The sequence below is a fragment of the Canis lupus genome, chromosome 6, assembly GCF_048164855.1.
Source record: "Canis lupus baileyi chromosome 6, mCanLup2.hap1, whole genome shotgun sequence".
In the NCBI taxonomy this organism is placed as follows: Eukaryota; Metazoa; Chordata; class Mammalia; order Carnivora; family Canidae; genus Canis; species Canis lupus.
Genome location: NC_132843.1, coordinates 72,953,985 through 72,979,802, shown reverse-complemented (window position 1 = coordinate 72,979,802; position 25,818 = coordinate 72,953,985). Strand labels below are relative to the sequence as shown.

General features: G+C 43.5%; 1 protein-coding gene across 2 annotated transcripts; it reads left to right on the top strand.

The window, feature by feature from the left end:
* Window positions 1–757: 757 nt before the first annotated feature.
* UTP25 (UTP25 small subunit processome component) lies at window positions 758–25,146 on the top strand. Of its 2 annotated transcripts, none has more exons than XM_072831185.1 (12): window positions 758–826; window positions 2,940–2,979; window positions 4,263–4,509; window positions 6,462–6,629; window positions 8,733–8,821; window positions 10,564–10,974; window positions 12,756–12,975; window positions 14,816–15,018; window positions 16,167–16,349; window positions 16,488–16,600; window positions 17,385–17,630; window positions 24,557–25,146. In XM_072831185.1, the coding sequence occupies exons 3-12, from the start codon at window positions 4,467–4,469 to the stop codon at window positions 24,798–24,800; spliced, it is 1,920 nt and encodes a 639-aa protein (XP_072687286.1). In that variant the 5' UTR covers window positions 758–826; window positions 2,940–2,979; window positions 4,263–4,466; the 3' UTR covers window positions 24,801–25,146. The 2 variants fall into 2 exon arrangements, with proteins under 2 accessions (XP_072687286.1, XP_072687285.1); XM_072831184.1 differs by having other exon boundaries at window positions 775–1,053.
* Window positions 25,147–25,818: the final 672 nt, after the last annotated feature.

Below are 25,818 nucleotides of genomic sequence, written 5' to 3'. Positions count from 1 at the left end.
CAAGTTTCCCATCCTCTCTTGCTAGTGTGTAACACCTTCCTTTTATTTTATTGTATTTTATTGCATTTTATTTATTTATTTTATTTTTTGTTTTATTGTATTTTATTGCATTTTATTTATTTTATTTTTTATTTTATTGTATTTTATTGCATTTTATTTATTTTATTTTTTATTTTATTGTATTTTATTTATTTTATTTTTTATTTTAGTTATTGTATTTATTTGTTTTATTTTTATTTTATTTATTGTATTTTATTTATTTATTTTGTTTTTATTTTAGTTATTGTATTTGTTGTATTTTATTTATTTTATTTTTTATTTATTCTATTTTTTATATTTTATTTTATTTTTATTTTTTTATAAATTTATTTTTTATCGGATTTTATTTTTATTTTAATTTTAGGTCGCAGTGTTTTCTAAGCGTCAGTTTCAGGTTCCTCCTCTGCAGCATTGGGCTTAGAGAAGGGACGTCCGTGCGTGTACCGCTGCGACGACGAAGTGAGATGCGCCAGCACCCTTAAATATTGGTTGGTATTTTTATTCACGGCACGACATAAAGCCAGGACCCTCGACCATCTCGGCTGCCACCCGTCTCCGCGGGAGGACCCCACCCCAGCGCCACCCAGGCACAAAGCGCGCCCACCCACCTGCACACCTCCCGCCGCTCGCAGCACCTGCCGGCGCCCGTGCATGCGCTTCCAAAGAGCGTCCCTAGAGGGCAGACTCGAGGCCAGGAAGTTCTAACGCCCGTCGTACAGGCACGACGTGAAACGGCTCTGCTTTGCGGCCCCCGGCCTCCGCCGTAAAGCGCCGTGGGCTGCCCCGCGTGAGTGAGCTGACGGGCGACTTCCGCGGGGTGCGGGGGCGGGAGGGGGACGCGCGGGTGGAAGCGGGTGGAAGCGGGTGGAAGGCGGGCCACCTGGACGCCCCGGCTATGGGCAAACGCGGGAGCCGGAGCCGGAGCCGGAGCCGGAGCCAGCTGCTCCACACCCTGACTAAGAAGCAGAAGAAGCACCTTCGGGATTTCGGCGAGGAGCATCCCTTCTACGACAGGTGTGGCGGCCACTGCCGGGCGCGCGGGGGCCGTCTCCGCGGGGTCCCGACGCGGCTGCCACGGCCCGCGCTACCCCCCCCCACGCGCTCCTCCCCCCCACGCGCTCCTCCCCCCCACGCGCTCCTCCCCCCCCACGCGCTCCTCCCCCCCCACGCGCTCCTCCCCCCGGCTTCCCCGCAGCGCTCCCCCCAACGCTCCTCCCCCCTTCCCATGCGCTCCACCCCCTGTGATCCTCCCGCCGCGCTCCTCCCCATCCTCCTCCCCACGCTCCTCCCCCCCCCGCGCTTCCTCCACTCTCCTCCCCACGCTCCTCCCCCGCGCTTCCCACCCTCTTCCCCACGCTCCTCCCCCCCACGCTTTCCCCCCCCACGCTCCTCCCCCCCCCGCGCTTCCCACCCTCCTCCCCAAGCTCCTCCCCACGCTCGTCCCCCCCACGCTTTCCCCCCCTCCCCAGGCTCCTCTCCCCCACGCGCTTCCCACCCTCCTCCCCACGCTCCTCCCGCCCACGCTCCTCCCCACGCTTCTCCCCACGCTCCTCCCCCCACGCTTTCCCACTCTCCCCAGGCTCCTCCCCCCTGCGCTTCCCACCCTCCTCCCCAAGCTCCTCCCCACGCTCCTCCCCCCCGCGCTTCCCACCCTCCTCCTCACGCTCCTCCCCCCCACGCTTCCCACCCTCCTCCCCAAGCTCCTCCCCACGCTCCTCCCCACGCTCCTCCCCCCACGCTTTCCCACCCTCCCCAGGCTCCTCCCCCCCCCCCGCGCTTCCCACCCTCCTCCCCAAGCTCCTCCCCACGCTCCTCCCCACGCTTCTCCCCACGCTCCTCCCCCCCGCGCTTTCCCACCCTCCCCAGGCTCCTCCCCCCTGCGCTTCCCACCCTCCTCCCCAAGCTCCTCCCCACGCTCCTCCCCCCCGCGCTTCCCACCCTCCTCCTCACGCTCCTCCCCCCCACGCTTCCCACCCTTCTCCCCAAGCTCCTCCCCACGCTCCTCCCCACGCTCCTCCCCCCACGCTTTCCCACCCTCCCCAGGCTCCTCCCATCCCCCCACGCTTCCCACCCTCCCCACGCTCCTCCCCCCCCCCCCCCGCGCTTCCCACTCTCCTCCCCACGCTCCACCCCCAGCGCTTCTCCACAGCGCTCCCCCAACGCTTCCCCCCTTGCCCCCAGCGCCCCCCACGCTCCTCGCCCCTCCCCCCACGCTCCTCCCCCCCCCCCCCCCCCCCGGGCCCTTCCACCTCCTTCAGCACCACCCCCACCCTCGGTTCAGGTGGCTCCGGAGATTGGGTTCTTCAGATGGGCTTCTTCGTGAGTCTTCCTGCCTTTCGTGGAGCCCCTTAGCTTTGTGCTAGACCTCACGCCTCTTGTGGGGCTGGGCTGTTAGAGAGGTTTCCTAAGATTGTGTGTGTGTGTGTGTGTTGTAAAGAATTGCCTGGGCCCTTGGACACCTGTGTTCTCTCCAGGTACAGAGGGGACACCAGCGCACCGGTACCTGTGGCTCCGCCTCCGCGTGTCCAGACTCTCGGTTCCCATCTTGTTGCTCACCCCCCACTGTGCTTTGGGCCGCTTCACACCAGCGGTTAGGGGCATCATGATTAAGAAATGTGCTAGAAAATGGGCTTTTATTTGCTTAATTGATACTTCTTCGCAAGGAGAGCCCGCAAACTGTGTTCGTCATGTGACCTTGTTAAACTTTTCATGTCTCAGTTGTTCGTTTGTGATATTCTTACAATCCCTGCCCAAATGCACATGTGGCTTTCACATGACCATAGTTATAATGTATTTATATTGGAATTTTCTGCCTTTTTCATTTAAAGTTGTATAGTTAGACTGTTTACTAATGGCTACGTGCTAGTAGTTAGAGTTTAATGTTACCTGTTTCTTCTCAGGGTTTCTGGAAAGGAGGCAAAACCACAGATTTATCAACGGGTAATGCTTTTATTCTTTTTTAAGTAATAGGTGGTTCTTGGCTGTTAATTTTAAGATTGTATATAATGATAATAAAAGCCTGGCTACATTTTCATTCTTTGCGATTGTAGATGTAAGCCATTAATTTAGTCATGTTGCTAAGTGTTGAATGCAGATGTCTGTCATAATGCCATTGTGATAACTGATAGAGTTTGAAACACTTTTTTAAAATAGATTGTATTTATTCATGAGACACAGAGAGGCAGAGACACAGACAGAGGGAGAAGCACGCTTCCTGCGGGGAGCCTGATGTGGGCCTTGATCCCAGGACCCCAGGGCCAGGCCCTGAGCCGAGGCAGACACTCAACGCTTGAGCCATCAAGGTGCTTCTGAGATTGAGATTCTTGAGCCTACTAGAACCTGCCAAGAAGACTCACCAGAGAGCTCTTGGTGAATCCTTAGAAGTGTCTTGTTTACTCAACGTAGAGGGAGCCACAAACAGTGCAAACTGAACAAAGTTCCTAGCTCAGAACAGCAAACTAAAAATGCATTCTTTTGATGTATTGTAATTTTCCTGTTGCTCTGTTGGGCATGCCAAATATCTGACAGGTAGATCAGATTTCCTTATAACCAAAAGCTCTGTTTTTAGCCTGCTTTTTTCCCATGTAGAATATTAGCATTTCAAAGAAGATGAATAGATTCTAGAATCACAGCTAGACTAGCTTTTTTGTTTGTTTTTTTGTTTTGTTTTTTTTTTTAAAGAGAGTCACACACTTAGGGGGTGGGGACGGGGAGAGAGAATTTTAAGCAGGCTTCGCACCTAGCATAGAGCCCAACTGGGGCTGGATCCCACAACCCTGAGATCGTGATCTTGAGCCAAAATCAAGAGTCCAGAACACTTAACCAACTGAGCCACTCAGTCGTCCTGCTAGACTAGCTTTTAAAAATAACTTTGTGGCTAGGCATGATTGAATAGATAGGATATGGATATTTACAGAAAAGCTAATTTTTATTTATGAAAGTCTCAACCTGTTCTATTTTTGGCCTAATGATAATCTTAGGGCAGAAACAAGAATATGTTTCTGTTTTAAATTTTCCCATTTTTTCCGGGCAGCTGGGTGGCTTAGTCAATTAAGCATCTGCCTTCAGCTCAGGTCATGATCCCAGGGTCCTGGGATGAGCCCCAGACTCAGCAGGGAGTCTGCTTCTCCCTGTCTCTAACCCTACCCTCACTCATTCTCACTCCCTCTCAAATAAATAAATAAAATATTTTTTAAAAATAAAATTTCCTATTTTCCTTTTAGTCAGAGAATTCAGATGCTTCAGGTTCTGAAAGTGAAGCAGAGAGTGAACCAGAACAAGTTTCTGGGTACCACAAACTACTCGCCACATTAAAGAATGCATCAGAAGAGGATGAGGAGGAAGAGGAGGACGAAGAAGAAGAGGAAGAAGACAGTGCTGTAGATGAGGTAGAAACGAACAGTGAAGATGATGGTAGTGATGTCAGCATGGAGAAAGAGACAACAGCCGAGTCCACCAAAGTGCAGGAGAGTAAGTCTCTTTGGTGTGGGCTCAGTCACCTTTGTCAGGACAGCTGCCCTGTGAACACGGTGCTGGGTACTGTGTGAGTTGAACCAAAGCACATAGATCCAAAGCAGGGACTCTTAACCTTGTTGATTCCGTGATATCTTTGAGAATCTGGTGAAAACACAAGACCATATAGCCAGAAAAATGCAGTAGTAGTATTTTTGCTTACCATTTCCAGGATTTCATCAATCCTAAAGAGCCCTTGACTCAGAGGAAAGGGAACATGATGCTGTTTTTGTGCCAGTCTCCAAAAGATCACTGTCCCTCCCTTAGAGAAACCAAGTTTAATGGAAGACAAACTGTACAAAAATTGTCAAGCAGCAGGTTTGTATGGAGCAGCCAGTTAAGAGGCGTTGAAGAGACATGGAGTGGTTGCACACTGTCAGAGTAAATGAGGGAGGGCTTCAGAGAACAGCTGAGATTGAGAGCTTAAAGGAATTCTCTCATTCAGACTTCAGGTGGCTTTTTTAACTTTAAAACCAACTTTATGGAGGGATGTATGATTTACAATGAAGTGTACCTATTTTAAGTGTACAATTCAGTGAGTTTGACAGGTACATCCTCTATGTTATAATTGTCAAAATCAAGATTCAGAACATTTCCGGTACTTCCAAAAGATGTCTTCTTACTCTTTTATGGTCGGTTTCCCCCTCTGGCATCAGGCAACCACTGACCTGCTTCCTTTCAGTAAAGATTAGTTTTGCCTGTTCTAAAAATTCATATAAATGGAAGCATATAGTCTGTACCCTTTTGTGTCTGGCTTCTTTGGCTCCTCAAGTTTTTTGTGACTGATCCAAGTTGTTCACGTACCAGTAATTCATGAGTTGGTACTGCTGGAGTCGTATCGCGTTGTCAGTGTGTCTGGGTGCCTTTTTATATCTCACTATGGTAATGCCTGTTTTCCTTGCAGCCATATTTTTTCTCTATACCGTAAGGTCATACATAATTCTTAACATTTTAATTAATCAATTTTACTAGGATAAAAATTCATTGCCTCAGACTTAGGGTTTTGTTTTGTTTTCTATTTCCTATTTTGGATTTTTTTTAATGAAAAGTTTGAGTTTGGGATGCCTGGGCGGCTCAGTGGTTCGTCATCTGCCTTCGGCTCGGGGGGGTGATCCTGGAGACCTAGGATTGAGTCCCTCATTGGACTCCCTGTAAGGAGCCTGCTCCTCCCTCTGCCTGTATTTCTGCCTCTCTTTCTCTTTCTCATATAAATAAAAATTTTTTTAAAAGAAGTTTGGGTTTTTTGGTTGTTGTTTTTAGGTTATAGAAGTGAATATGCTTACTGTTAAAATTTAAGAGGATAGTGTAGTTAACCTATATTTTCACCACCTTCGGATGAACACCTTTAACATTGTATATAACCTTCCAGATTACTTTTTTATGGATACATGTGTGAGTACAAGTATGTACATAGATAATTGTGTGTGTGTGTGTGTATGTGCACGCATGCTAATGGTCTCATCCACTTTTGCAACTTACTTTTTTTTTTAATAGTATACCACAGACCTTTTCTATGTGAATAATCAGGGATTCATATTAGCTTCTCAATTACATGGTATTTCATTGTAAATGATACGTGGTAATGTAATTAGCACTCTTGATAGAAAAGGATGAAATCAATTTTTCCAGTTATTTCTTGTTTTAATCAGTGCCTCTTTGAATATCCTTACATGTGTATCTTAGTGTACTTCATCTAGTTATCATCTTAAAATAAGTTCTAGAACTGGAACTGGTTCACTCATCAGGCTTAATTTTGAAACTTAAGTCTTCCACCTGAATTTCCTTAAAAGTAAATAATAGCAATGAACATCAGTGTTGATTTAGGCTAAAGAATTAAATTTTACTTGTTCACAGAACTATAATTATATTCATGCCTAAATAATTTTACAAAATGTTTCTCAAAATTACAGGTATGGTTTTGCCTGCTGACCCTGAAGGAAAAGATGGGGATGGGCCACTTGGCACATCACAAGAATCCCTTGAGGAATTTACAGATGCAAAACACGAGTCACTCTTCAGCCTGGAAACCAATTTTCTCGAGGAAAGTGAAGGCGCATGTTCTCTGAAAGTATCACAAGGTCAGAGCAGCGTGTGTTTTTCAAATTCAGCAGGTGCTTAGCATGGGGGCTTGTGTGCTAGTACGTGTTAAATCTCTTGCTACTGCAATGAGCAGCGATAGAAACATTTTAGCAGCTATATCTAGAACTGGGAAGAAAGACTTCTCAAAGGTATTTTTTGGTGAGGCAGTGCTGGGAGTCAAGAGGCTACTTAGTAGGACAGGTAGCCTAGGAGTGAAAGTAGGGAAGGCCAGCTCCCCAGACCTCGTATTTCCACCGTTGGGGTCAGGGGAAGACTTCTGATTTTCTCCCCACGCAGGGAAGGAAGAGAAAGGAGAAAAATACTTTATACTTTTCTTTGTGCCCTTCACTTGCTCTTTGTTATGGGAGTAGGAATTTTCCAGATTTGTAAGACTCAGGACTGGCTAATCTCATTGGTCCTCATTACCAGGGAGCACCTTCAAAGCCAAAAAGCTCCCTTCTGTTCCTCCAGTCTCTCTCTTGGCCATGCCTCTCTCCCAGTGGCGGTGACTAGGACAAGGCCTGCCTCTGTGTGGTAGGTGTAGTCAGATCTCTGCTCTCTCTCTCAGGTCCACTTTCTCAGCTTGTGCCTGGAGGGCAAGTCAGGTTGGTCTCATTCTGTATTCTGACTGCCTTTTTTGGTTTCATTGTCCTTCTACCCAGCTCTACCGTTAATGAAGCTGACGTTTTAATCCTTATTTGGCTCTTTTGTTCTGTTGGCTATTGTGCTGGAGAAGTAGTAGATAAAATTTGGGCACAAACCCCATTCTGAACCATCAGAACTTTAATAACCTTGGAGAAGAAGTGCCTGGGTGGCTCAGTTGGTTAAGCGTCCTGCTGTTGATTTCCACTCAGGTCATGATCTCAGGGTAGTGAGATCAAGCCCTGTGTCAGGCGCTCTGCTGCTTATGATTCTCTCCACCCCTCACGCTCCGTTGTTCACATGCACTCTCTCTTCCTCCCTCCCCTTCTCTTTTTTTTTTTAAAGATTTATTTATTTATTTATTCATGAGAGACAGAAAGAGAGGCAGAGGCACAGGCAGAGGGAAAAGCAGGCTCCATGCAGGGAGCCCTACATGGGACTTGATCCCAGGTCTCCAGGATCACACCCTGAGCTGAAGGCGGTGCTAAACCGCTGAGCCACCCAGGCTGCCCATCCTTCCTCTCTAAAAGAAAGGAAATTTTTAAAAAAATCAGAACCTTGGAGGAGACGTGAGGAAGTTTGATTATCCTAAAATTTCTCTGGTTGTTTTGCCTATACAGATATATTAGCACCTAGGATTCTTATATCCTATAGTTTGGTTCTGGGTGTTTAGTACAGAATGCACTGCATTTGAAGTTTTGCCATTTGGATCCTTGCATAGGTCATTTAACTTTTCTCTGCTTCTTAATGAGTGACTGGAAGGTAAGGTTGGGTGGCTAGCTCAGAGGACTGAAGATAAGATAACCTCGACTGTAAGTACTACTAGTTGGATCATTGTTCAGCTCAGTTGAGTATTGAACATTTCTATGTGTCCTGTAATATAAGATAAATCAGGGATGGATCCTGCTCTCAGGGATCTTACAGTGTTGCAGCGAGTAGGTGGGGGCAGGGTTGGGGACAGTCTGTAGGGCACCATGGATGGCCTCTTAGTGGAACCAGTGCTGTGCCTGGCATAATAGGCTTCAGGGAAATAGTTCTTGTGAGTCAGGATGTGACATTAAACTGATAGTATTTGGACTTACAAAAATGAAGTGAAGGAAAGGATAGAATTTTTAATCAGAGGAAGAAAACCCACAGAGGCAGAAGAATTTGAGGGCCATATAATTCAAAACTTATATTGGAGAGGTAGCTTGGAGGTGTACATCCTAGAGTGCCCCAAATTTCAGACTGAGAAGCTTCTTCAAGGGTTTGAGCTGAGAAGTAATGTGATGAGAGAAATGCTTTAGGGAAAGGAACCGGTTAGAAACTTTTGAGCTGGGAGAGAGGATGGGGAACAAAGATAGGGAAAAGGATGAGTTAAAATCGAGAAAAAAAAAGAGTATGTCGTTTGGAGAGAAGACCAAAAAAAATGCCTGCTCTTTCCTCCCAAGTGATCTGACATTTCCTGATTTCTGCATTAGATCCATTTCTACAACATGTGAACAAAGAACTGAAAGAAAAAGAAATTCAAGCTGTTGCCACAAATCCCAGAACTACTCACCAGCTAAAAGTAAGTGTTGCCTAGTCATTCCTGTCACCAAGAAAGTAAAGCTCCAAGTTAGGCTAACACAGTGGTCTTGGGTTTGGCGTTCTCCTCGAATGTATGATAAACACCAGTGGTAGAGGAGTTGATAGGGGAGCATAGGATAGGAAGGCTGGAAGAGCTTAGTGGCACAGGTGTAGCTGGGAAAGGCCTGGGGAAGCTGGAGTGTGGGAGCAGGTAAGAATGGCTTTGCAGGCAGGTCTACCAGGGTGTGGACCAGCATCTGAGAGACGCTGTCACATGACCCAAGGCAAGTCAGTCTACCTCTTTGATCTTCACTATTCTCATCTGTTAGAGGGGGGCAGTAATGCTTACCTCAAAATGAAGTGATGTAGTTTACTGACATACATAGAAAATATTGAGTAAAACAGTAGCTACTGCTGCTGTTGGTTTGTTCAAAGAATCTGAGAGAGGTTCATAACTAAGTTACTCGTGTGTGGAGCCATTTTTTCTGCTTTGTGTGGGTTTTTTTTTTTTTTTTAGTTTTAGTTTTTTTTTTTATCAGCTCATGCTGTTTTTAAGAGTTGGTCATTCTTTTTTAATTGAAATTTTTACTAAAGTAATAATTATAGCTACATTTTTAAGAAATAACACAAAGACATCCCTTATGCCCTTTGCCCAGTTTCCTCCAGTGGTAGCATCTCGGCAAAACTGTTTGACAGTATCAGGGCCAGGAAATTGACATTAACACGCTTGTCTTCTTCAGCTTTTCCCAGTTTTGCTCCTACTCTGTTGTGTGTGTCTGTAGTTCTTTACTATTTTGTCGGGTCTAGGTTCCCCTTATCCACCACCAAAGTCAAGATGAGAACATTCCCAGCTCCATAAAGATCTCTCTTGTTTCTGCTTGCCCTTTTAAAACCACACCCTTCCCCCTCCTCCCAATTCCTAATCCTTGGTAACCACTAGTCTGTTCTCCGTTTCTATAATTTTGTCATTACAAAAGCATTGTATAAAAAGAATCCTACAGATTGGCTTTTTTCACTTAGCATAGTTCCCTAGAGATCCACCTCTAGTTCTTGGGGCATATCAATAATTCATTTCTTTTTATTGCTGAGATCATCTTTTTTTTTTTTTTCTGAGATCAGCGATTTTGTTACGATGCAAAAATTCCCACTCATACTGGCATCTCACAAAAAAAAAAATATATGCCTTAGGATTTTAATGGCTGTATCTCAAAAAATTTATTTCATGCCCAAGTAAATTTGGAAGACTTGAAGTTAAATACAATAGAACAGAGCTCTTGTCATAGGACTCATCAGAACCTTTTGTATCTAATATACATTGTGACTCTCTGTAAGGGGGATTAGCTTCTGTGTTGTTTACCAAAGTTATTTGACCATGGAGCCCCCCCCTTTTTTTTTCTAGAATGAATTTTGATTTCCTAGAACATATTCCACCAAATAGTTTGGGACATACTGACCTAGTGAAGAGCTCAGGTTGGAAGTCAGAAACCTTGAGCTCTAGCTCTCAGCTCTCAGCTCTCTTCTCTCCTAGGTAAAGTTTGTCTGAATCCTATAATGTCTGAGCCTCTGCTTCCCTAAGCTTTAAGACAAGCATTATAGTGTCCACCTTGCTGGGTTGTTGGTGAGGATTAAATGAGGTAATCTGATAAATCGGAGAGAGCTTGGTAAATTAGAAAGTACTGTGTGAAAGTAATGTATTGAAAAGCATTTCTAACTTAGCTCTTGATCTCTCTCTCTCTTTCCTAGTGGCCTGTATTGGGCCAGCTTGTCTTTTCATCCAAGTTTCAGAAGTTGGAAACATTTAAACCCTCAAAGGACGTTGACTTAAAGTCACTTCATCTGCAGAAGCCCCTGGAATCCACCTGGACCAAGACGAACAGCCAGTTCCTCTCTGGTCCCTCCAAATCAAGTAGCCCTTTCACACCCCTCCAGAAAGAGCTCTTCTTAATTATGAACTCTTACCAGGATCTATTCTACCCAGAAAGGACTGCCCTGAAGAATGGGGAGGAGATCCGCCATGTGTACTGCCTACACGCAATAAATCATGTCCTCAAAGCCAATGCCCAGGTGCTTAGTAACAATAGCAGACGTCGCAGTCAGAAGCTTGGGGTGGGTGACGATGATGACTTCAGAGACCAAGGGCTAACAAGGCCCAAGGTGAGTGGCAGCAGGAGAGCTTCATCCAGGAGAGCTTTGTCCTCCAGAAGGAGGCTTCTGGCTGTGCCGTATAGGTGTCTGGCACTTGGCAGATAGTCAGGTATTTTAATGGTAACGAATACTGGAATAATGAATGAGTCCAAGAGTGAACACCTTAGATGGGCCAGGTGGTGCCAGAGCAGTGCAGTAGACAGCTCAGTGGACTGTTTCTAACTGGATTTAACTGGAAACTTGTGAGTCAGAGGTTCCTCTGATAATTCTTGAGATAACCCTGAGCATACATAAATGACACTCCATTGTAAATCTCTTTGTGATTGTCAGAAATGGTTGGAACCTTAGCCAGCCTTTTATCCAATCTCTAAATACTGCAGCTATGGATAGAGACCCAGATTCATAGAGGACCTTGCTGAAGAGAACCGGGAAATGAGTAGCAGAGATGGGATTAGAACCAAGAATTTTCATTACTGAGCCACACACATAAGTAAATCTTGGGAAACAGAAATTCCGGTTTTTCCATTGTATACTTACCGCTGCTTAAAGTGATGATTACCTTTATTTGGGCTCATAAGCCTAAGTTCCAGTGGATGTGGGGCTTTGGTAGGAAATGTCTTTTAATTGTGCCCACATTACTCATGTTGTGTGGCTACATCATGTGTCTTCCATTCCCCATACCTCCTTAACCTGTATCCCTCCATATGGAGGAAGTCTCATCTTTTTAGATGTTTCACTGAGTCTAATAGGATTCTAGGGCTTAGTACTGATGTGGCTCTTAGACATTTTTTAGTCTGGCCCCCTATATGATAACTGGGGAAGCTGAAGCCTGGATACTTAGTGTCACAGCTGGGACAGCAGTAACTTGGCCCTCTTCAATCTAGGGCCCTTGGTGCTGCACTCACTATGCCCCTGTGGCTGTGCTTGCTCCCTTTCTGGGAAACTATCTCAGAGTCTTAAAAATAAGGATTATAAGTTTATCTGTTTCCATTTAGAGTTGTAGAAAACAATGAGTCAGATTACCCATGAAGCACATTTAGAATTTGATGAGTTGTGGGCTCTGACGGGTTGTTTACATTGTTGATATTTACAGAAGGGTAATGAGAAACTTATTGTTTGTTAAGCATATTCTATTTTTATTCTCTCCAGTTGTAACTGTAAGCATTTTTGGAAATGTTTGGAAAACTGAGTCCTACGTTTCCCATTGAGATATGATCTCATTTCAGAAATGCTTTATCATCATTTCTGAAAAACATACTAGGAAATATATTAGATGCGTTAATCCTTTTCCTTACCAGCTTTATTTGTTCTCTACTTATCATACCTAGTTCATTTATTTTATTTTTTGTTTTTTTAAATTTTTTTTCCTAATGCATTCATTTATTTAGCATTTATCCCTTGCAGCTTATGCATAAAAATACTGTAGTAAGGTCTGTGCGAGACAGAAATGAGTAACATTCCTTGACACTTGTATGTTTATATTGGATTTTTGCTAGTGGACTCCTGTTAAAGGCATTGACTTAATCCTGAAAGATACTTCCACATTCTGGTTGGGAATTGCTTCTCATGGGGCTATTAGATTAAAGTCCATAGGACAGTGCTGTGGATATGAGAGGTGCTTAGTTTGTAGTCCTGAACCTGGTTCTGTGCAAAGGAGGTGGCTGAGATGTGAGCCCTTGCAGGGCCTGCTGCTTTATGGAGGGTTCTTTAGCACCATGTCTTCAGCAGGCTGACCGCAGCTGCGGACCCTTCCCCTGGTCCCACCGAGGCTGTTGTGGCTTTCTCCATAGGTGCTGATAGTTGTGCCCTTCCGAGAAGCTGCTCTGCGGGTGGTGCAGCTCTTCATCAGCCTCCTCGAGGGTGACAGCAAGAAGAAAATAATTGTGAGCAACAAAAAGAGGTTTAAGGGAGAGTATGGCTCAGATCCTGAGGAGAGACCACCCAACCTGAAGAGGCCTGAGGATTATGAAGCTGTGTTTGTCGGCAACATCGATGACCACTTTCGGATTGGTAATTCCTTCTTGTTTTAATTCAAACCCTGAAGACCTGTGGTATGTGGTTCACATGACTAGAGGCTAGAAGCTGGGAATTGGGCATTCTCTCAGTGGGGTGAGATGTCCTCCTAACAGGACCCGGGTGCATTTGGGACATCTTGTCTGCCAGGGAAGAGAGTCTTGCCTGGCTAATAGGGTGGACACTTGGCTCAGGATGGAGCATCTCTGAGGCTGTATGTAAAAAAAAACATGCACATTTAAAGCAGAAATGTCTCAGCACATCCAGAATTAGTAGTTGATGCTACAGGGGGAGTTGGAAGTGATAGGGCCTTAGAGGGTCCCTCCGGGGAGGCTGAATAAACTGGGTGTCCATGTACAGTGGTGGACTTCCCTTCTTCCAGCCATGGAGAGTGCCTACCCTGAATTGTCTCCACTCAGGACTTACCGACTGCTACCCAACTTGTCACATCTTTGCTTGTCTCAACCAACTCCCATATACTTGGTTGGTTGTATATTGATAGAGTAAATTCTTAGGAAAATGTTTTTTCGCCACGTAAGTTCATTCAAAAAAACATGCATTAAGCGTCTACTTTGTACCAAGTACTGCTAAGAAGCTGAGGATATAGAAATAAAAGTTGTGGTTCTTGCTGTTAAGGAAATCCAGCCTATTGGGCAAACAGTACAGATTGATAAGTGCTGATCAGAGGATGCAGTGGATGATCTGGGGGTGTTTAAAGTGATTTTTGTACTAAAATTTTTGTTGTAAGGAGGGGTGGTCAGAATGCAGGAAAAGGTTTTAGAGAGGAAACTGCACTTGCAGAGGCATCAGGGTGAATAAGCCGGGTATGACCAAAGATCTACAAAGGCTTCAGCATGGCTGGAGTGTCAGGTGCACCAAAGTAGGGGGGCGGGCACGAGAGTAGATGGTTTTTTTTTTGTTTGTTTGTTTGTTATTTATTCATTTATTTTTTGCGAGAGTAGATATTTAGTTTTAAACATGTGCAGGAGTCCTGCCAGTTACTGATATGTCAGTTTTGAGCTCAAGAAAGAAAAGTTGGGCTGGAAATACAGATCTTTGTGAAGATGGCGTTATAGCTATGGTTAGTGAATAAATTTACCCATTTATTGCCCATAAACTTATGTAAGGTGTGATTGGAATTTAGAGCCAACTCACAGACTTGTGGAAGAGCTGTTTGGATCTGAAAAGATAGATATGAGCCAGGTCAGGGCTAGAAGAGGAAGTGAGTATTAAAGAAATGGAAAGTACCAGAAGGAAAAGAACATTTTGAGGAGGATGTGTTCCATATGCTGCTTCATGCATTTGTAACAAACATTGAAGTATCTTTGATTTGGTGACCTTGGCAAGAGTCCTTTCAGTGGAGTCCTGAGAATCAGGCCAGATTGTGATGTACTGAGGAACAAGTAGGAGATTTCTTTCTTCTTTCTTTCCTTTTTTTTTTTTTTTTAAGATTTTATTTATTTATTCATGAAAGACATCAAGAGACGTAGAGACATAGGCAGAGGGAGAAGCAGGCTCCCTGCAGGGAGCCCCAGGTGGGACTCGATCCCGGACCCCAGGATCACACCCTGAGCTGAAGGCAAATGCCACCCAGGCATCCCGAGTGAGAGATTTCTAAGCAGACACCATTCTCTGGAGAGGTTTTAGTGGAAAGGGAAGGACGAGAGTGAGACCATAGAGGCAAGAGGAGGACGATTATTTTAGTAAGGAAAACAATTTGAACATGGGTCATGTGCTAAGGGGAAAGACGTGAAGGTCAACAATGCAAGGTGAGTGGGTAGCAGCTGATGGCTTGGTGGGAATAATGGACGGCTGTGTACTTGGCTATCTCATGTAGGCGTGGCGATACTCCAGAGAAGCATCCGCCTCTATGCCCCCTTCTACTCCTCCGACATCCTCATTGCCTCCCCGCTGGGCTTGAGGACCATCATCGGTGCAGAAGGAGAGAAGAAGAGAGATTTTGACTTTTTGTCTTCTATTGAGCTGCTCATCATTGATCAAGCTGACATTTATCTGATGCAGAACTGGGAGCATGTCCTGGTAATGTGGTCATTCACATTTAGAGTGCCAACATTCATGTTTAGAGAGCGAAGGAGCTCAGTGATTTAATAAGTCTTAAAGTCTTAAATCCAGATGAGAACTCAGTTTGGAAATGGAAATGTTTCACATTTTCCAGTTTGAAAAAACCTTTAGGTTCTCTTCTACACACAGATTGGTCAATAATTATTCAGAGAAGTAAAAATTCTTGCCAGTATTTTCAAATCTCCAGAAAAGATTCCTTCGCCTTAAGGTCACTTCAGTGTGGCTGGTTGGTAGATTGGTTCCTCCTGACCTGGAATGCCTTCATCTAATATAATTCCTCCTATAGTTTATGCTCATTCTCTTTTGTTTGGCCTTCAGTGGAAATGGGAAAACATTACTCAGGATTTCTTAATGTGTGATCTTGTTTTACAGAGAAATGTAGGATATCTTTATCCTGTTAATGTAACTTGTGCTATAATTTTTTCCTCCTTTCCTGCATACTCTGCAGTGTTGTCCACTTTAGGATTGAACAACTGTGCTTTGGAACAATCCTTATCACAGAACCATAGATTTGGTTTTTTAAGGCTTGTGAGAACTCACTTCTGCAGTCCCAGGGCTTGTAGGAAGGTGGGGCAAATAAAGGGGATACTTTAATTTATAAAGTAGTGAATAAATGCAGAGTATTTGTTATCCTTTAATATATATTTTAAGGTGAAAATACAATTAAGATAGAAAAGGCATGTCAATGTAATTTGAGGAAACGGCACATGTGGTGGCTCTAGGATCTCCATTTTTTGAAAACTAGGCCACTGAAGAACAATGGCTATGGTATCCATGGTATTTCCCTTCTTGTCCAAATTTGGGACTGAGGAACCCATAGAATGACCAGGATGGCATTTTCAGAAATTCCTTTCAAAGGAATATTCCTGTAGGTACCATTTTTTGAAAGATCTAAGAGGTAGCCAGTTTTAGCTTACCTTTCTGTTGGGGGTGTTCAGCTAACTAGGCAATTCACACCCATCTGACCCTTGATTTTCTGATGTAATTTGGAATTTGACTATACATACTCCATGGGGTTAATAAGATGACAGACTTGTAAAATGCTTAGCAGTGTCAACAGGTACATCCTCCATAAAAATTAATGGTAGTGTTATTTCTGCTCAAAGCATTTGATGAACCACATGAACCTACTGCCCTTGGATTCACACGGAGTGGACTTCTCCCGAGTGAGGATGTGGAGCCTCAATAGTTGGTCTAAGTACTATCGCCAGACTCTGCTTTTTGGGGCCCTGCAGGATGCCCAGATCAACTCCGTGTTCAGCAAGTACTGCGTCAATCTCCAAGGCCAGGTGGGCATGCTCTCCTTGTTTCTTTGGGTCTTCCTGAAGCATTGTATACTGTTTGGGTCATGAGGCATACGGGAAGGAAGGCATTTGGTCAGTGGTGGGGATGACTCGCTTCCTCACTTTCTCATCAACTCCTGGCAGGTGGCTGTGAGGAACGTCCCAATAACTGGCTCCATCAGCCATGTCCTGGTGCAGCTTCCACATGTCTTCCAGAGGATGGAAGCTGAAAATGTAGCTTCGGTGATTGATGCCAGGTACCTCTCTCTCCTGTTGGACACGTCGGGGGTACAGAGAAGTTTTTAGCCTTGGCATACAAATTTAAAATTGGATTCCATGTCGGTTTTACTGATGAGATCATAGAACCCAATCATCATTGATACAGGAAGAAACTGAAGCCCAGAGAGGAATGATACTTTGTCCCGGTTCTCTTAGGTGGTTAGTGGCAGCATTAGTACTGTAAATCAGAGGTTCTTTCCATAAGATTGTGGCATTTTTTAATTAACACTGCTTGATACTGCTAAGTGTTCCGTGTCAACAACTTAATTGAAGCCCTTCAGGGCAAGGACTAATGCCCAGAAGCAAACACTGAAACCTTTAAATATTCGACTGTAAGCCTTTCACCTTTTGCCTCTTGCAAACATCAAGGTTCCAGTGTTTCTAATTCTCTATTTCCCCTGTCTCTTCATTGTGTTTCATCAGGGGACCATGGTAGGAGAAAGATACTTTGCATATGGGAAGTGTTCAGTAATTACTTGTTATTGATTAACCACTGAATGAATGAATGAATGAATGGTGTGCTTGTCTATTTCTGGAGTAATTCTCTGGGATACACTGGCATCACCTCTATTTTTTACAGTGAATAGAGTTACCACTTATTTTATTTATTCTTATGTTAGCTCTTTGTGATGAGGTAAGCCAGATTGGCCTCTTTGCAGGAGGTGGAAGGAGATTGTGACTTGCCCAGGGTAACGCAGTTAGTGGTGACACTGTGGGCTAATCTCTAAATCATTGACTTTGCCCTTTGCTTTTCCAAATCAGGTTTAATTTTTTTGTGAACAAGATTTTGCCTCAGTATCGTGATGCAGTCATGTCTCATACGCTCATCTATGTCCCCTCCTACTTTGACTTCGTGCGTCTCCGAAACTACTTCAAGAAGGAAGAACTGAACTTCACCCACATCTGCGAGTACACTCCGAAGTCTGGTATTTCCAGGGCCAGACACTTCTTCCTTCAAGGAGAGAAGCAGTTTTTGCTCCTCACAGAGCGCTTCCATTTCTACAAAAGGTAAAGTAGTGCTGGGTTTTGAGTGTCCTCTTAGGAGGGGAAATGTATTGCAAATCATGGCCTGCTTCTGAGTGCATGGTGGGTTTTGTGGTGCTGTGAGGTCCTCTTTCACTCTACTTCGTACAGAGAAGCTAGAGACTTTTGGAACTGGGCACTCTTCTTGGTTGGTTGGTCTCTTCTCTTGTTGGAAGAGGTAGAGACAAATGAGTGACTATAGTATAATCTGTGTGTAGATCTGGAGTGGGCCCACACTTGGGATACTTCCTGTAGCTGTGGTTGTATACCTCAAGAAAGACATCATTGAGTTGAACACTTCTCAGTAGGCACAACTGAAGTGAATATAGAAAGGAAAGGAACTGTCATGGAAGCACAGACAAAATATCAGGAACTGTGTGGTCTGGGGAGGTGGAGGCCGAGCACAAGGTCAGTGTTCCAAAAGTTACAGTGTGTTTTGAGGAGGTGCACACATGCCTCCTCACAGGAGACCGGAGGGAGGGCCCCCCTGTTTGCAGGAGGCAAAAGGTGAAAGGCTTAGAGTTGAATATTTAATGATTTCAGCATTTGTTTGGCTTCCCCATTTTGTGAGTCTGACAAAACAAATTGGATTTGCTTTTTTAAAAAAATTCTAATTAGAGCATTAGTAATATTGAGCCTTCTGTTACTATTTGCAGCCATTTGTGCCCCCAGAAGTCAGGTATTCCATTGTTTTGCCAAGTCTGTCTCTGCTGCCAAGTGAAAAAGCCCTTTTTAAACCCGTTATCTATAGAGATGGAAATTGCATCCTATTATCTTTTCCTTCCTGATGTGCAGTAATGTTCAGTGAATTGATGTTTTGCCTTTATTGTTTAACTCTCAGTCATACTACCGAGGGGCACATTTTCTCAGAGAACCCCAAACATAAAAGCCAGAAATCATCCAGGCTTTGGAGCATATTTGATGACACGTGTTGGCATTGCTTTGCCTTTTAATTTATGCCCCATGTAAGGATGTGCTCCCCAAACATGCTCTCGTTACCAAGACGGGGAGGGAGGAATCCAGCAGCCTGGATTCCTGCCACAGCCAGGGCAGAGCAGGCTGACATGACTTGGCCTCTCTGGGTATTCTGCTGACTAGGCAATCTGTGAGTGGAGAGATGAGAAATGGCTGCACTTGTGTTCCCTGGGCTGCATTCTTGGCCACCTACACAGGGCTGTTTGGCCAAAGAGTGTTAATGAATGCCTGCTTATTGGTGTCATTATTTGCTTTGTGGAACAAGTAAGTTGTTTTCATTCATGTTGGAAAGTGATATTTTGGGGGAGTTTGCACTCAGCAGATCTTAAGAGCCCTTAGTTTTCTATCAGCTTGACACATGAAAGCAAGCCTTTTAAGTGAAGTGGATGGATTGGAAAACTTCCCGGTGTGATTGTTTATAGCAAGTATGAATTAGGCTGGGAGGAAGACTGCTCTCAAAGAGCGGCTTTCCAAGGAGAGAGGGCGTGATGTCTCAAGTCGGCAGGACAGTCCCGTGGCTTACACCACTGTATTTACCAAACTGTTTTGCCCCCAGATCATTATATAGACAAATCTAGCATGTACCACTTGCTCTATACCTTGGATCTGGTTAATTGGTATGTCCTGTATTTAAGATGAATAGAAATAATGTGCTTCAGTGTCCCGAGACTGCTAATTATCTCAGGGTTTCCAACTATAGATTTCTTTCCTTGAGACATCCCCAAGGTGAAGATAGGTGCTTTTATCTGCAGTGCCTTTGTGATTTGATTTGACCATGGGGAAGGTACTTGTGTGTTAAACTTTAGTATCCAACTCTGAAATTCAGTATTTATATTCTCTGTGGAAGTAGGCTGTGTTAGAAACATCACAGCTCATTTGTGAGCTACCAGAACATTTTCAGCCTGAAGATGAGTCTGTTTTTTTTTGGGATTGGGGGATGAAACCAGTAGAATTAGGGTTGGACAGGCTTTTGGTCATGGTGGCCCGCCTGAGCATGGGATGCTTCACAGTGGTTTCCCTGAGCTTTATCACTGGGTTGCCACAGCAGGGAGGTTTTTCAACCAGGGAGCAAGTCAGAACTCTGGAGGTGGGATTTATGGGATTGGTAAAGGCTGCTGGGGTGTTTCTGAGTACACCCTACATGAGAGTCCCAGTTCTGGAAGTAGCTTACCATCTTTTTAGACAGTGTGGAGGAGCTACCCTTTCAAATCAGTTGTGGGTGCCTCATTTATCTTTCACAGTTGGTAGGTGAGCTAGACATCCGGAATGTCCTTTGTCCTTAGTTTAAGGTCCCATCCAGCTGTTCAATCATATTTGTGTGCTTTTATTTTTGTTTTTAAGATTTTATTTATTTGAGAGAGAGAACACTCACACATGATTGAGGGAAAGAGCAGAGGGGGAGGGGGAGGGACAAGCAAGCAGCTGTGCTGGATGCAGAGCCCAGCCTGATGCGGGGCTCAGTCCCAGGATCCCAAGATCATGACCTGAACCAAAACCAAGAGTCAGGTGCTCAACTGACTGAGTCACCCAGGTGCCCCTTGGTCATATTTGTAGGGGTCACTGAATACCCAAAGCCTATACCAAGGGAGGAAGAAGGGAAGGGATGCTGAAGACTAAGGAGATTTGGCACTGACTGCCCCTCTGAAGAAGCCCTCACCACGTTCACTATTTCCAGAAGATAACTAGTCTCTATTGTGGGAGAATTGAAACTGAGAGAGATTTTCTTGTTTTTTTAAGTATAACACTTACTGGAATTGGTTTTGTGCTTTGTTTTAAAAGTACTCTGGTTCTAAGAATATTACACAATTATTGTAGAGAATTGGGAAAATCTAGGTTAAAAAAAAGAAAATGGAATCTCACTGCTTGGATATTAATACCCATTTTGGTATATTTCTTTCCTGTTTTTCTGTGTGAAAAATAGGTGCACATGAACATAGACACACGTATACACACTTTTCTGAAAATATTACATTGGGATCACATTGTACTCATTGGGATTTTTTTTCTTTTATGTGCTTATTGAAAAACAACTTTAAAATGTTAACACTTTGGCATGTATATTTGTAGCTTATGGGTACATTTTTAAGTTGATGTATATAGCTTTGTCACATCCTCCCTTCCCCCAACATTTTATTTGGAAAGATTTTCATTACAAAGGAAATCATAAGACTAAGAGTGAACATCTATAACTCCTTTTACTTGGGCTTCATCAGGTGTTAGCATTTGAGTCTTATTTTTCCTTCCTGAACCATTTGTAAATAAACTACAGGAGGCTTCATGACACTGAATCCCCAAATCATTCAGCATGTAGTTCCTAAAAACAAGAATATTTTCTCTAACCAATACCATTATCATACCACTTGATACTACACAGTAATATCATCTGATATATAGTCTGTATCCAGATTTTCCTAGTTTCCCTACGTTGACCATTATAGCTGTTTCACTCCCTAACCCAGGATTCAGTTAAGGATCATATGTTACATTTGGTTAATGTTTCTTTAGTCTATCTTAACCATTTTCAGCTAGGGGCGGTTTTGCTGAGACATTTGGTCATCAAAACTGAAGGGTTATTCTAGTGATGTAGTGTTTTTAGTGCGTTGAGGTGAGGATTCTTCTGGATATCCCAGAGTCCACAGGATAGCCCCACAACAAAGAATTATCTGGCTCAATATGTCAGTAGTGCTGAGGTTAAAGAAACCTTCATCTAGAATAATTCTCTTGCTTCATTTTTTTCTATGACATTCTTTGAAGAGTCCAATTCAGTTTCCTCTAGAATGTCCCAGAGTCTGGATTGTGTAATTGTTTTTTTAATATTTAGATCAGTGGTTCCCAAACTTTGCTGTACATTAGAATCCCCTCGGAGAGCTTTTAAAGATCCAAATACCCGAGTCATGTTCCAATGCCATTTAAATCCCTGTGTCTGGGAGTGGGGATGAAGGATAGATACCCCACACCTACAAACAGGTGATTCAAAGTGCAGCAAAGTTTGGAACCACTGACTTAGGTTAAATACCTTTGCTAAGAACTCTACGTAGAGGATGTTGTATACTTTCCACTGCATCTTGTCAGTAGCACATAATGTCAGTTTATGTCATTTTTGGTGATGTTAAATGTAATCACTTACAAGGTGGGTCTGCTAGATCTCTCCATTGTAAGGTATCTTTTCTATTTAATTAATAAGTAGTTTGTTAGATGTGTATTGAATCCTTCTTAATGGTTATATAGTATTATGTTGTATGGATATATAATTAGCCCAGTTTCCTTTTAATGGGTATATAGATTTAAAAAAAATTGTTCTATTATATACAACAGTGCCACAAATATCCATATGCATAGTTGATGGCGTAGTTGTCTAGTTATTTCATTAGGATGAACATGAAGAGGAAAACTCGTTAGCTCAAAATCTGTACATGGTGAAAAATTTATTATACATTGCTGCTTATTTGCTCCCTACCATCTTCCCCATATCTTGTCTCCCCCTCCCCAGAATACACACACGATAATTTATACTCCATTCACCTATTTTCTGCAAAACCCCCCTTGATAGCTCAATGATAACGTCAATGTTTTAATGTCTTTTTCTTGCATTTTCATGTTTGTTTGTTTGTTTGTTTGTTTGTTTTTTTCATAATTGTCAGCTGAACGTAGAGGCTGAGGTCCAGGTACACCTCTGACTGTCAGGCCACTAGTGTGGGAGTTGTGAATCTAGTCAGGATTTGGTTGTTACTATAGTTAACCTTCCAGACTCCACAGACTTCAAATTCCTCTAGCACACAGTGGCTTAGTGTGAGGCCTGGGGTGCCAGAGGGTCTTTTCTCAGGGTCCAGATCTTCTTGGCTTTCACCAAGCCCTGTACCCCTGTGCCAGCGGAGGGGGTCTCCCTCCACTCTAACCCCTCCCATGGCAGTGGGCTGCTCTTGCTTGTTACTCCCTGCAAGACTTGAGGTGGGGTTGGGGTTCTCTTGGTGTAACTTCGTTCTAGGCAGGCCCTTTCATTCTGGACTGTGGAAGCGGGGCCTTCTCAGTGTTCCTGCAGCACACGCCATGGCAGCAGAACCTGGTCTTTTATCCGTAAGGGGTCTTGGTAGAAGAGAGTTTCCTGCTTCTCCCACGATGGTGGTAGATCTCTGCTTCTGTCAGTGCAGGATCTTGGCTGGAGTGGATTTTGTGCCCTTTCCCCAGAGGCAGTCTGCTGTTGCTTTCTGTTGGGTCTAAGTCCTACGATGGGAAAGGATGGGATGGGGCTTTACCACCCCAGATAACTTGCTTTATTACCCTCCTCCCAACAGCAGTTGACCTTTGCCCCCTCTCGTCAGTTTTGCACTTCTGCTTCATATGGATAGGGGTCTGGGAAGTGAGACATTTCACCAAAGGGGTCTCTCTCTCAGGTCTTCTGTCCTGCCTCCCATCTTTCTCCAGGACTCCTAGTGGAGGCCTGTGGAAAAGAATTCATGAGTGAGTATAAACAGATCCCAGGGATTCTGAACTGTCACATAGAACCACACTTGCCCTTTAAGAGTTTGTTCAGAGTATAGCTGTTTTCTTGCTACCCACTTTTTTGGCAGGTGCCCTCTTCCTCCTGTGCTCCTTCAAAGTGGAGTAGTTATGGGTCCTGTCTCTGCAGTGAGCTTTGTCCTCTTTGGAATTCAGTTATTGGTAAGCTGGCTCTTAAGATCAGGTTGCACATCTCCTCCCAGCCCCTGAGCTCAGCACCATGACACTGGTAGCTCGAAACTGGCCATGGTGGGAGTATTTACACCACAGAAATTGGCAGCTGCTTCAAATCAGCACTCTTAGCACTTTCTTCCCCACTGAGAACTAGGTATTAAACATATACAAGCGCACCCTTGAATCAGTTCACTTGGTTGAGTTGTGACATCAGCTGTCTAGGCTCAAGAAAAGGAATGCTTTTTTAGGTTATGTGGCTTTTTCTTGTTAGTGTGGAAGCAATATTCTCTTGAGTTTACTGTATACTAAGCAGAAGTGGAACTTCATGTTTATTTTTGTTTGTTTTGATAACTAGTGAGGTAGAACAGAATTTATTCATTAGCCATTAGAATTTCTTCCTTATGATAATGTTAAAAGGTAAGCCACATAGTGGATTGCAATTAAAGTTTGGAAGACTGGGGTTGCCAGAAGGGTCAGATGATCCATGGGATGAGATGACAAGGAAGGCTTATCCTCTGGGAATAAAATAAAACTCCCAAGGGAGTCTAACAGCAGCCTATCAGAGAGTTTTAACAGGAAAAATCAGAACCTTGTCAACTCTAAAATCTTTTGTTATGGGGCCCCAGAGGGAATAATTGACCTCGACCCAAAACATACGGTGAGTCCCTGGGGTCTATACCCCACCACCACCACTGTGAGCACTGCAGCAGGGAAAGAAGTACATAAGCTGTTGAAATTAATTGCTTTTCCATAATGCCTAATGGATCCTCAGGCAGGATTTTGTAAATGGATGAACTTAGGACATCTGCTATGGAGTTAACATGTCTACAGAGTGACAAGAAAAGACTGATGGGAATGCATTTACAGTTTATGCAGTTTATTTTACATACTGGGTCTGACCTCCTCTCCATTACAGAACATTCTGTTTTGCCTGATTATACTAAGGGCAGTGTTGAGTTGTTAAGTGTTTGCTTTTGAAGTTTTCTATGACAGATCTTCAGTCCTCGTCTACCTCAGTCTACCCAGAATAGGCTCAAAAAAAGCAAATTTATCAATATATCAAGCCAAACATTAGGAATTCAAATGTTGCCACAAAATAAGTCCTTCCAACTCAAAATAACCTTTGGTCTGTTGGTTGTTTATGGCATTATCTTCCTCGTTGAGCATGGAGCAGTAAGAGTGAGCTATGCCCCTGTCAAACTCTTAGGTAGCTTTTCCATAAATTTTCTCAAGTAGATACTAGTCTCTCTTTCACCTTTTAATAGGTATACCATAAAAGGGATCAGGAATCTGATTTTCTATGAACTGCCAACTTACTCCCACTTCTACAGTGAAGTCTGTAACATGCTGAAAGCCACCAGCAGAGGAGAGGAAGCCGCCTGGACTTGCACTGTCCTCTACTCCAGGTATGATGCCCAGAGGTTGGCTGCTGTGGTTGGTGTGACGCGGGCTGCACAGATGCTGCAGTCCAAGAAGAATGTCCACCTCTTCATTACTGGAGAAAGATGAGAATTTGTTGGACAGGAAATGGTATTGGCAGGATATATAATGCTGATGCTGCGCCACTCGGACCCAGTTCTGATCACTTACACAAAAGAAGGACTGCTATAGAAGAGGAGCTTCAGGCAGTATCATATTGGACACTTCTTCCTTTTCAGGTCATGTGTCCCTGAAAAGTTAAATGTAAACCAAATTTTGGTCACATCTCTCGGACCTCAGGAGAGAGCTAATAGAATTCCAAAAGACTGATAGAAGGAAAAACTTCTACTTGTGAAATTTTTTTGTAAGCTATAAATTCTTCTATTGTTATTTTTTTCTTTATTGTACTTTATAAAGTCTTTCAGGTTTGCCTGTTTCTGTTTGATGCTTTCTTAAAAGTAAGGCATACATGACATTGCTTGTGAGAACTGGTTATAAGAAATCGGAATACTACTTGGTACTGAATATCATTTTAATTTTGGGTCATGCAGGTTTTGCAAGACTTATTTTTCTCCAGCCAAACATTTTTTAAACTTTAAACATTCTATTTTAATTCAACTTCAGAGAGGTATCCACTGATCTTTTTTAAACTCATAATAGTGTTTCAGTTAAAATCTACACTTAAAATCACGTTATTTAAAATATTAATCTCTTCTCTTGTTTCAAGAATTTTATGAAACTCTTGGTGTTGAAATAGCAATCTTAATATCACCGTCTTCATTACTGTAGTCATTTTGTAAATCATATAACAGCTAAAAATGAAAGGGAAGTTGCACTTTTAAAGACATTTTTATCGTGAAATATTGCCAGAAAAATTACAAGTACCGAACCCAGACCATTTGAGATTAAGTTGATGACTCGATAGGCCTTATCACTTGTAAAAGTTACCCCTGAATTTAGTGTGTATTGCCTCTAAACAAGGGCTTTTCTCTGTGTAACCAAAAAACAGATACCAAATCTGGAATTGCTGTTAATACCTATTGCCATACTCTGACCCTGTTTGCCAAATATCCCAATAATGTCCTCTCTAGCAAAGGATACAATTTAG